Source organism: Otolemur garnettii, unplaced genomic scaffold (genome assembly GCF_000181295.1).
Source record: "Otolemur garnettii isolate 467f Iridium unplaced genomic scaffold, OtoGar3 scaffold00026, whole genome shotgun sequence".
Taxonomy (NCBI): Eukaryota; Metazoa; Chordata; class Mammalia; order Primates; family Galagidae; genus Otolemur; species Otolemur garnettii.
In genome coordinates this window covers 11,850,222-11,862,491 of record NW_003852421.1, presented here as the reverse complement: position 1 = coordinate 11,862,491, position 12,270 = coordinate 11,850,222, and the positions used below count along the sequence as shown (strand labels likewise).

The 12,270-nt window shown below is 42.6% G+C and overlaps 1 protein-coding gene across 2 annotated transcripts in view; it reads right to left on the bottom strand.

Moving 5' to 3' along the window:
- The window catches only part of JARID2 (jumonji and AT-rich interaction domain containing 2), a 285,849-nt gene that overhangs the window by 48,232 nt on the left and 225,347 nt on the right, over positions 1–12,270 (bottom strand). For both annotated transcript variants that reach the window (XM_003788317.2, XM_023512349.1), the window contains one exon: positions 6,717–6,893. In XM_003788317.2, the coding sequence (XP_003788365.1) occupies positions 6,717–6,893 (177 nt within the window). The remainder of the gene's footprint in view (positions 1–6,716; positions 6,894–12,270) is intronic.

Sequence of the window (12,270 nt, the reverse complement as noted above, 5' to 3'; positions counted from 1 at the left end):
CAGCCGAGGCAACACAGCGAGGCCAAGTCTTTAAAAAAAAGACCAAAAAAAAAAAATCACAGAAGCTAAATAAATAAATTCCTTACCCATGCAGACACAGCTACACAGCTACTTCACTGATTAATAAGTAAGGGGGGGGGGGCGCGGCACACATGACACTAAGTTCCTGGTAAATGTGATAGTAAAGACACTCTGGAACCTGAACAGACAAAAAGAACAAGCCGTATGCTGGGAACATTGTTCCTGCAGTGTAATTTCAGTTATCTACGAATGGTCGGGAAAAGGACAACGTTGAACTTAAGAATATTCCAGTGTTTATACTTTTTAAAGCATACTACATTTCCTGAAGCATGTAACTGAAGGAGATATATATATATATATGAAGGATATATATATGAAAGAATACATTTTAGTTGTATAAATTTTGAATAACCTTCTAATGCCAGTAACTTCCTTCTCTACTGTTGAAAATAGTGACTTCATGGGCAGTGCCTATGGCTTAGTGGGTAGGGCGCTGGCCCCATATACCAAGGGTCATGGGTTCAAATCCAGCCTTGACCAAACTGCAACAAAAAATAGCTGGGCACTGTGGCGGGTGCCTGTAGTCCCAGCTACTTGGGAGGCTAAGGCAAGAGAATCGCCTAAGCCCAGGAGTTGGAGGTTGCTGTGAGCTGTGATGCCACAGCACTCTACTGAGGGCAATAAAATGAAACCCTTGTCTCTTAAAAAAAAAAAAAAAAGAAAGAAAGAAAATAGTGACTTTGGAAATAACATTATACTCACATGCTAACTACTGCCAGGGACGTACCCCCAAGTACCATCAGTACTTGCACTAGTAACTGCTTTAATAATTGCTGACATTGGTTCCTTTCCTTGTCATCTACCTTAATATAAAAATGGATAAAAAAATAAACAGGGTAAGGAAGCATTCTATCCAGGTATTAAGAATTCAGTATTTTTCTGAGGCAAAATATTGGCCTTCTTCAAAGCTGACTTCTCTGTTCAAGGAAACCATCACATGTTGCTGGGTGATCTGAAATTGGAGGAACATTCCAAGTGGCCAGTACATTTCTAAGCTGGCTTCACTCCATGACCTCCACTGGCTTCCTGAGAAAGCACTGCCATCCTGTGGACTGTTACTGTTTGGCTTCCAAGCACATTAAAGCTGTGTGGCAACAGCGTAACTGCAGACCTCAGCAGAGTTGGGTGTCCCAGGCAGTGAGTGGCCTGTGGAGTTGGCTTCTTGCCACCTTCTACCAGGCACAAGGGCGGCGACTTCACCCTCAAAGCACAGGCAATACCCATCACAGAGTGAAATGGTTCGGGTCAGAGCACTGAAAGAGGCATTTCAGAACCTTGGCCCTTGGCTGCAATCTGCCATTTTTGGCAAGTGCAAAACTGTAAATGCCCCTTCAGTAACTTGTGCCCTTTCTTCAGGAAGAAAAGGAAAGCAGGTGGAGAGAAAGAACTTGGTGATCTTGGCATTAAATGACTAACACTGAAGACTCAGGTCACATTTTCTTTTCAGACAATTTTAAAAAAGACCTGGTACTCAGATGCCTGAAAGGGGGCGAGGGGTGTGCGGAATCCACAAAACCTGCAACCATACACAACCACTACCAAATGCCATTTTTAATGGAGCCCAAACTGGAGAATCTAAGCTGCTTACAGCCAATAGCCCCTTCGGATCAAGGTCCATAAAGCATGGGTGAGAGGGGAGGAGTTACAAAATGGTCACAAGTGGTAGGACACAAGGGCACAGACCAGGAGACAAAGGACAGGAGGACAGTATGTGAGAAACACAAAGTAACAAGGGGGTGACAAAGACGAATGAGGCATTCAAGCCCCCGTGATCAGGAGGAACACAGATGGGCCAGGGAACATTCTATACCATTAATTCCTGGAGGGTGGACCCTACAGGCCTTGTTCACCTGCACTCTCTCTCCCAAAGCACCTAAACCAGCACAGGGTCTTACCCATGCGTCTCACATACACAGAAGTTGGACTAATGTTAGATCTGAAAGAAAAATTAACTTCATAAATGGTTAATGTGGCAAAATCCTGTCCTCAAAGAATCTATAATTACATGCCAACACTTTTCCCAGTGAAAATGACTTCCAGACTCCCCTCCCAAATCTGCCATAAATACAGCAATTTCAGGAACACATACATACAAAATATTTCCTAACACAAGCATTAGCATTTGCTAAAAGCTCACAAAATTTTGTAGGAAAAAAAAATGTAGTGGAGTTGGTTTGGTGCTTGTGACTATTTCACTTGTTTGGTCTTTTGAACATCCCATAGGGTGTGGGTTTTACTGACCAGGTTCTAAGGTATCAAAGGAGTAAAAGGTATTCATGCCTAGCCACAGCAAAAACAAGAAAAATACGATTCAAACTTCTGAGGCTGAAGAGAACTACATTCCGGAGGGGAATGCAGAGAGTGGGTGTGTGGTGTGGGCACTGGCAGGCCTACCGCCCACTGACAGCCTTTACAGGGATGTGGCTGGGACTTTGGACAATAGCATGGGATGGTAGGCCAGACTGGAACCTGGAAGAGACCCAAACAGCACAAGGATTGATCGCTTAGGCTACCACTGACCCCCAGGTTTGGGCAAACAGAGAGACACTGCACAGCTGTCTGGACAGTTCTCACAGCAACAAGTTTCTGGACTGTGCTAGAGCTGAATATAAAAATATAAAGGGAGCCCTCTGAAAAGAAGGCCAGGCCCTTCCCAGCTGAAATACTGACATAAACAAGAAAGCAGAGACTAGTCACACATGACCTCAATCTATCTAAAGGTGTAAGCCAGCCACTCTAGCTGCCAAAGAGGCAAGGGCTTCACCTTGCTAGGAATTAAAATAAAGCAGATATACTGGAGACTACAGTACATTTTTGTACACAACAGCGGAATACAATTTTTAAAAGAGAAATAAATAAATAAATAGGACCTGAAGGCAGTCGCTAGATGTGTAAGGGATAAGGACTATACGAGGGCCTTCCAGTTGTGGTGTCTATAAGACTCAGAAACACACAGAAAGGTTAAAGCATGAGTTCAGTGAGTCCCCTGCTAAGCCCAGCTGCTCTGGGTATGCTTCCTACCACTCCTGGGTCGTAGGCTGTGACTCTACGGTGTGAGAGAGTACAGCAGGGAGGAAGGCAGCAGAAGGGGGGGCACCTGTGCACCTGGGACCACTCCCCTTTTTACCTACTCCCCTCCCACTCTGAAACTAGAGGCCCACACTCTCCTACCAGGCAGGAGACATTAAAATTCTTAGTACAGAAAACCAAACAGTATGGAAATCTCTCAGTTAACAAGCAAATCCCCAAAGTAAAAAATTTAACCCCTTTCTAAGCACCATACTACTGTTTGCCCATAAACATTAACTCTTTAAAATAGTAAAATTCCATAAAGCCTCCCCAAATTGGCAAGGTATGTGTGTATAAACGCACCCATACAGACACGCACCTACAGTTATTATAAAAGTCACACTTTCCTTGATGCCTTATGACAACAACAGTGGCCAATGCAGAATTGCTACCCTCTTCTCTTTGGTGAGAATTAGGAGAATTCAGACAATTTGGTCACCTCGCCCTCCTTATGTACTCCTGTACTGCCATTCACTGCCCCTTTACCCTGCAGCTCATGTAAAATGGAAGTAAAGATTCATGTACACAGATAATAAAAATTTTTAACATCCCAAGTATTCTTTATGGGGGGAAACTCTCTGTCACTTGGGCTACAGTGCAGTGGCATCATACTAGCTCACCAAAACTTCAAATTCCTGGGCTCAAGCTATCCTCCCACCTCTGTCTCCCAAGTAGCTGAAACTACAGGTAGATGCCACCACATAAGCCTATGGGGGGGGGGGGACGGGGGAGACATTCTGTTGTCCTGGCTAGAGTACTATGGCCTCAGCCTAGGTCACAGTAACCTCAAACTCCAGGGTTCAAGCCACCCTCCTGACTCAGTCTGCTGAGTAGTTGTGAGTACAGGCACTTGCCACGGTGTCCAGCTAATCTTTCTATTTTTAGTAAAGCAGAATGAGAACCAGGTCTCGAACTCCTGAGCTCAAATAATCCTCCATCTCAGCTTCCCAAAGTGCTGTGACTACAGGTGTGAGCAGCAGTATCCAGTCATACAATCAGAAGATGAATCTATGAGAAAATCATCCAGTGAAGCTAAAGTCTCTTCATTAAGCTCAAATAATTAGAGAAAGAAAGATGTTGAGAACTCAACCACAGCTGTGTAAGTACATGTGGGATTCCATTCAACTAATCAACATGATGAATGAATTCACTAGTCCAATCACACTCAAAAAAGATGGGGAAAAAACCAACCAATCATTTTTCCTGTTAATTCAGACAGAACTAGGGAATCTCTCAGAACTTGTCTCATTTCATCTTCTTCCCATATCTAAAATCACCAACAGTTCCCTATTCTCTGAGTTAGACTTCTTCCACCTGCCTAGCAGAGTCTGTGCTACTGACTGTCTCCTGTCCGTCCAGGTCACCCAAGCACGTCCCCTTTATGCTGGATGGACAACATGCCACCCTCCCACAAACCATATTCTGCATTCCACCATTTACACTGTTTTTCTTCCCTAGAAAGTTCATCTGCACATCCACACTCCAAAGTATATGCACACCTCTCTTTGAACCATCAAGATTCCCTGATGATGACGCTTAAACAGGTAGTAACTTTTTTCTTCAGTGGTTAAAATTTAGTGCCCATTTTGTAGTAGCTCCATCTCCCCAATTAAACAAGTCATTATAAACGGGTCAGGTCTTATACCTCTTCATTTCACCTAAAAACAGCCAAAAGCTGCAGGACAGATGAAGAAACATTGAAGTAGACAATGCCAGCAACAAGGAAAGGCAGGCACAGACAGCCGTCATGTCTAAGCTACGCTTGTCCTGAGCCTCTATTTCCTGTGGATTACAGAAAGGCCAATGCTAGCACTGGGTATAGGCACTGAGAAATGTTCCTTTGCCTCAGTTGCTGGGTCTGCCACTTGCAACAGAGCCTCTATCTCATAGGGTCTTTTTGAGTCCAAAATAATACAGCATGTCTAAACAGAGGAGCTGGTAGGAGCTCGATAGAACACAGCCATAGCATCTTCTGGTCCCCATGCTCTTTGCTACTCTTTCCTTGTCACCTCTTTTCCTTATTCCCTGTCCCCCTGCCTATGGTGTCCCAATAAGTTACAGCAGGAGTGTCCAACCTTTGGCCCAAGACCAGCATGCTCATTTTGTGAGATCTTTTATTCACTTACCTGTGGTGTTCGATACCACAAAAAGTATGCACTGATTTTTATTATTATTATTTGCTAATCAGCGTTTACTGGTGTTTTTGTAAATATGATGTGTTACCCAAAGCAACTCCTATTCTTCCAATGTGTAGCAGAGGAAAAAAAGGTTGGACATCCCTGAATTACAGGGCCCTCTCCAAAGCTGCCTCTGCACACTCTCCTTTTTATACAGGGTATGACACACTCCTATATATTTACTGCAGGATCAACTTCTAGTTCTTGTCACCTTTGGCCTACAATTACAACCTCTCAAGGCACTTCCTCTTCTTAAAATCCCCGATCTTCACAAAAACCTGATCATCCCTGCCAGGTCTAACTTTTAGGACCACAACTCTGCTGAAAATTCAGGAGGTACTTTCTTTAGCCAACTTGTTTAAATAAAATAAGTTCCCTTGCTCTGACACCCAATCCTCTCTCCTCCTCCGCCTCCACACCATAACACTCAATAGAAAATCAATCTACTTCATCATATACATGCATTTTCCTAATTCCATGAGGAATAATAGTTTCCTGTTTACACTATATCCACCTGCTAAACTAATAATTAAAAGTGGACCACAATAATGTTTATGCCCATCGCAGGCAGATGAAGTTTTCTCCCTCTTCTGATTCCCATTACCTGCAGCTCTTATGGAACTGATCATCCTTTCTGCAACCTAAAAATATCTATATTCTTTTTCTTTTTTTTAAATTGAGATAAGATCTTGTTCTGTTATCCAGGATGGAGTGCATTTGTGTGATCTTAGCTCCAGGGCTCAAGCAATCTTCCCACCTCAGCCTCCTGAGCAGCTGGGACTACAAATGCATACCACCACACACACTGAGCTAATTTTTAAATTTTGTTTTTACATAAGGGGTCTGGCTGTGTTGCTCAGGCTGATTTCAAATTCCTGGCTTCAAGAATACTCTCCTCAGCCTCCCAAGGTGGTGGAGCTACAGTGTGCGCCATCACTCCCAACCAATAGTTATATGCATTTTAATAATCTAATTGCGTATAACAGCCTGGGTAATACTGTGTTGTACTAAAAGTCACTTTGCCCTTAAAGTGGCTGGCACTTAGCAAAGCACCCTTCATTTCTTCTCTGAGTTGTCGCCTTCAGTAGAGTGCCATGGTGCTGTAGCTCACAGCAACCTCAAACTCTTGGGCTTGGTGATTGATTCTCTTGCCTCAGCCTCCTGAGTAGCTGGGACCACAGGAGCCCACCACAACACCTGGCTATTTTTAACAATGGAGTCTCACTCTTGCTTAGGCTGATTTCAAACTGAGCTCAAGAGATCCACCCACCTCAGCCTCCCAGAGTGTTAGGGTACTCTACTCTGCGTCTTAACAGGGGCCCTCTTCTAGCTCTCTCATCCAAGCTCTGGATATTATTTTTCTTTACCCAAGTTCAATGCTGGACCTACCATGCCCGTTGTGAGCGTGTTTATGGGTTTTTCCTTTCCTGGGGGTTGACTGGCATGAAGATGAAGCATTGTTGGTGGCCGTTTTGACGTCTTCTGTTTCCTCATCTTCCTCCTCAACATCCTCCTCATCCTGAGAGCTTCCAAAATATACCATGCTGTTGGGCAGCGCAGGAGAACCTGGTGGGTGACAAAAAGTAGCTCAGAAACACAAGCCTTGGCCCTCGCCTCTTCTAAAGGGAAAACCACAATGAAGACATTCATGAATGTCGAAAACTAACTTCTCACTGCCAAAGAGATAACACAGAACTCTTCACCGCCACAGCCATTTTAAATCTCTTTTCAAATATCCCTGGAAGTAGAGCTTCATTTGTAGAACTTCCTTCTCACAGACTGCAAACAAAATTCCCCATCAGGGGGGTGATGCCATTCACCAAAATTCTGAAAATACCACCTGACTAGTTAATTAAAAGTTACCACTGAGGATTGAATTCAACAAGAAAGGGTAAGTGAAATGAAAATACCTATCCACGCTGTTGAGGAAGAGAGACTACTACTTTAGATTATAATTTAAATCATTAGACTTTAAAAAGTGAAAGCAAACACTATCAGAGAGAAGTAGTAAAAACAGAATATCACATTTCCTTATATGAAATAACTATGTTGTGATCATAAGAAATGAATGAATGATACGGATTCCTGAAAATTCCAATGTATTCAGAAGCGACTTTGATGTTACAATTAGATTAACAGAAAGTAAATTACCAAAATAAATTCCTGATTGACACTAACTAAAACTATAAAATAAAATAAAATAAAAATAGAAAAACCTACATCCTCACCCTTTCACATCTTAACCTCTCATCCTCAAATGCTTTCATTATGAATTTTAAATTGCTAACACAAGAATAAGCTCAGTATTATAAAGAAGCAATATAGGTCTTCGGCATCAAACAAAGTCAATTCAGACTGAAGTGAAGTGTCATGGTGTATTGTCTGGGACCAGAGGTTACTAAAACCCCAAAATGACCCCTTTCAAACGTCTTTCCCATCAAGTACTTGAGACAGCTAGTATTACACTGCATAATAACTAATGAATGTGAAATTCAGGCTCAGCACCCGTAGCACAGTGGTTATGGCGCCAGCCACATACACCAAGACTGGTAGATCCAACCACATGCAACCATTCAGATTACACAGAGAACTTGGGAGTCCTAAGCTCTGCTATTCAATTTCCCTCTTCTGTAAAGAGAGTAAGTTAAACAGTTCCTTACACATCAAAACATCCATGTTGACTTTCCTTAGGGAACAGCCTGCCTGACCAGGCATAGTGGCTCACAGCTGTAATCCCAGCACTCTTGGAAACTGAGGCAGGAGGATCACTTGAGGTCAATAGTTCAAGATCAGCCTGAGCAAGAGCAAGACCTGCCTCTACAAAAAATAGAAAAATTAGCCAGGAGGCTGAGGCAGAAGAATGGCTGCAGCCCAGGAGTTTGAGCATGCAGTGAGCTATGATGATGCTGTAGCACGCCAGCTGGAGCCACAGAGCAGGACTCTTATCTCAAAAATCTATGATTCAAAGATAATCATAAGCATATGAGAGATAAGGGAATTACCTTCCACTTATAGAATCTGTTGGGGATTTTTAAAAACTCAAACCTTAGAGAAGCATGAAGCAACTATCATATTCCTTGCACTCAAAATGATGGGGTAAAAACTTATGTTTCAGGTAACTAAAATGGATTGGGGGGCCAGGCACAGTGCTAATCTTAGCACTCTGGGAGGCTGAGATAGGTGGATTGCTTGAGCTCACGAGTTCGAGACCAGCGTGAGCAGGAGTGAGACCCTGTTTCCGAAAGCAGCCACCCATTGTGGTAGGTGCCGGGAGTCTGAGGCAAGAGGATCACTTAAGCTCAGGAGTTTGAGGTTGCTATAAGCTGTGATGTCGCAGCACTCTACCCCAGAGTGACAGAGAGACTCTGTCTCCATAACAAACAAACAAACAAACAAAACCAATTAATAACAACAAAACAAATGGAGAAAATGCGTAGATGTTCAGTTAGGCATCCAGGTTTCAACGGTATCAACCAAAGCCCAAAAAAAAAAAAAAAAAAAAAAAAAATCTAAAGAATGGATTTATTTTAATATTACATCACCTCAGCAAGTACAATCAGATGTGGCCTGCTGTGCTGCTAAAAACAAAAGGAATGGAAGACAGGAGGCCGAGGACAAATGAGGAGTGTGGGACCGTGTGAAGGACTCGTTCTCAAAATAAAACCTGTAATAATACCAAGTCTGAGAAAGGAGGCTCATTTCAGCTAAGGAGTTTGAGGTCACAGTAAGCTAGACTGGTGCCATACACGCGAGCCTGGGCAACAGAGTGAGACACTGTCTCAAAAAAAGAAAAGAAAGAAAAAGAAAATGGGTTTGGGGACTAAAGCCTGGTATTAAATTCCAATCTCATCAACTAACAGCTGTGAAATTAGGCAAGTGATTTGTTTTCTGTGACTGTTTATAAAATTCATAAAATTGAAAGAGTCTATCTCAGAAAATTAATTTTAAAAATAAGGGTGAATCATCCACACAGAACAGGTTGTTAAAGCAGATAGGGAGAAGTAGTATGATTAAGGGAAGGAAAACTTCTAGGAGAAGGGAGAGTGGAAGAAAATGATTGAAGCTTGGTAATAATGAACTCCGGGTAGGGGGTCAGTTAACTACCACCAGAGGCAAGAAGGTGTCCTTGGTTCAGATGTGAAGCTAGCAACCGTTCTCCTCTCTGGCAGGTACCCCTCAGGGGCAACACCGTCCCCCGGAGCCTGGATATGGCCTGCCTGTAGGCATCTTCCTCCAAGAAGCCACATGGATCTGTCAACTGTCCACTAAGCAAAGTGCCCGTAAGTGATAAGTATCACCCCTAGAAGGGAGAGGCCTCTAGACCCTGTCTGGGCACACTCATGCCAGTTATCTCATTAACCTGGCAGTCACGCTGAAGTACAAAAGAGTCACTCCAACAGAGGCTGGTGCTGTACATGCCAACGCCGTGTCACCATGTGGCTGCAGTAAATCTCACCAGGACACTGCTGGGAGCTGGGCTGCAAAGCAATGGAAAGGCCAAGCCTTCCAGACCAGGGGAAAACTCGGCACTGGCAAAAATGAAACAAAAAGTAGTTTTCTTTGTTTCTGACTGAGACAAAACCAGTAAGATAGTCTCACATTTCATGCCAAAGTGAAAATAATCAAGATGGCAGGAAAACGCTGAACATTATAGGCCAATAACTTAATTTAAAAAAGCTAAACGACAACCTCAACTACACAAAATAAAGTAAAAAGGAAAGAGCACTGGAAACATTTGTTCAGAAGTAGTTATTTCTTCTTACCTGGATACCAGCTTAATTGCTTAATTTACAAGTATAGAGGAGGAAGAATCTGGTAGCTACAAAAAACTCTCAATGCAAACACCAGTCTGAACTATTTATTACTGGGGAAAATTAACCCATATTTCTCAGTATAAATTAGGTAAATGGACACATTATATAATTACATCGTGCTGAGTCAAAGAAAGTCAAAGTAGATGTATTTGAAAAGAGAACAGTGTTTTCCATTAAAAAATACCTGGTAACTTACAGATCCTGGCAAATACGGGGTCAGCTTCCAGGAAATTTATTAGGGGAACTTTTCTCCACCAAATGTCAAATGAGGCAAACTTTTGAAAAGCTCATTGTGGGTTCAGCATTCATGTAAATGGGAATGGAGCTTCAGGAACAGAGAGCTGAAGACAGCTGATTCACAACCTGTAAATGCTTCCTAAGAAGAAACCTTCCCCTCCCCAAAGTAGGGGGTCAACTAGGATAGTGAAACAAGGGAGGTTGAGAAAGGCCTGGAGGACCCCACAGTAAGAATCATGAACTCATGTTCTCAGGGGTAGACTCTCCGTTAAGACACAAGCCCCATTCACACTAATTAGCAAGTGAGAGCGGCTGACTAATCACATGCAAGCCATCACATCTCTCCTTCACAAACTCTGTGGTTTCAGAAATAACCAAGGTTCACATTTGAGAGAGTTGAGAATTGTGTGGGTTTTCTTGGGTGGAGGAAGGGAGACTTTATACATGGTAATTATAAAATCATATTTAGTATATAGAGTTTCCTTTTAAAATTACAGACAGATTTTCTCTCCCGATTATTCAACTGCATTAGCAAATGTGAAAAAAAAATCTGAACTTGGATCAGATAAGAGGAATCGGGAGTACGGAATGCATCTGCTCTTTGCCAAAGCCGTATTTCATTACTTTTCAGAATTAGCTGGCAATGTCTCCACAATATTTACTGAAGTGCAAACCAAATGTTTTCATCTGGACAAAAATCAAACTGCGGTATGTTACAACCACAACAGAAATCATTTTAATCCAAAAGCTTGCTTTCTCTAATTTAGGCTGTGGTTTCTATAAAATTGGATTCTTCTCTATGAATCATGTACACAGACAAGCCCTCTTTCCCATTATTTTCCCTCCCTCGACCAGTTCTTGATCTTCCCAAGCCAAACATAGCTCAGGTCTATTTTGGAAAGACCCTAAAGGGATTCCCTGTAGGCTGTCATTTAGCTGGGGAGTCCAATTTTGTTGCATGACCCAATTAGCATGAGGTTGGCCCACTGAGTTTGCATTTGCCATGATTCAGCTTTAGGATACACAAACAGAATAAAAAGCAATCAGCTCCTATACCAGCATATTAAATTAAGAAACGAAACTTCAAAGTGAACTGGTAGGGACTGGGGTGAAAGACAAAGAGAGAGAACCAGAGAAGTCAGAGGAGAAAGCATTTGCCCTAACTACCTGGGTTCATTCATCCAACTATGTATGTACCGGACACTCTTATAGGCACCAGGGACCCAAATGACACCACCAGATGACCACAAAATGACCACACTCTTATAGGCACCAGGGACCCAAATGACACTCACACACTGTATGTACACACAAATGTAGCAAACTTTCCCAAAGACTCTAGGACAGGGGTCCTCAAACTTTTTAAACAGGGGGCCAGTTCACTGTCCCTCAGACCATTGGAGTGCCAGACTGTGGGCCCTGGGACGAGTCGACTGCTAAGCAGGACAGACAGCAACGGCAAAAACACCCGGTGGGCTGGATAAATGTCCTAGGCGGGCCACAGTTTGAGGACACCTGCTCTAGGACAACTATAAAATGTTGAATGGCAATCTCTCTGGTCCTGCCAGGTCCAACTTTACAATTCAGAAGGGAAGAAAAACTGATAATAGAAGCATCATGAATTTGCATAACACCCTAAAATTATTTGCTAGATCCAGATACTCCACGTGCTATTATTTTAAGTCAATATACATTCATGTCTTAAATAGTTTATCACTATTAATAGAAAACTAAACACTTACCTTAAAGAAAAGGTAATGACTGAAATTATAATAATAAAATTAATGTGTTCCTCTAAAGTCACAGCTGGCACAAAGAGGGACATATGTAGCAGAGATCAGGGAAGTAGCCTCCACACCCGAAGTCAGATGCAAAGGGAACCCCGATTCTTT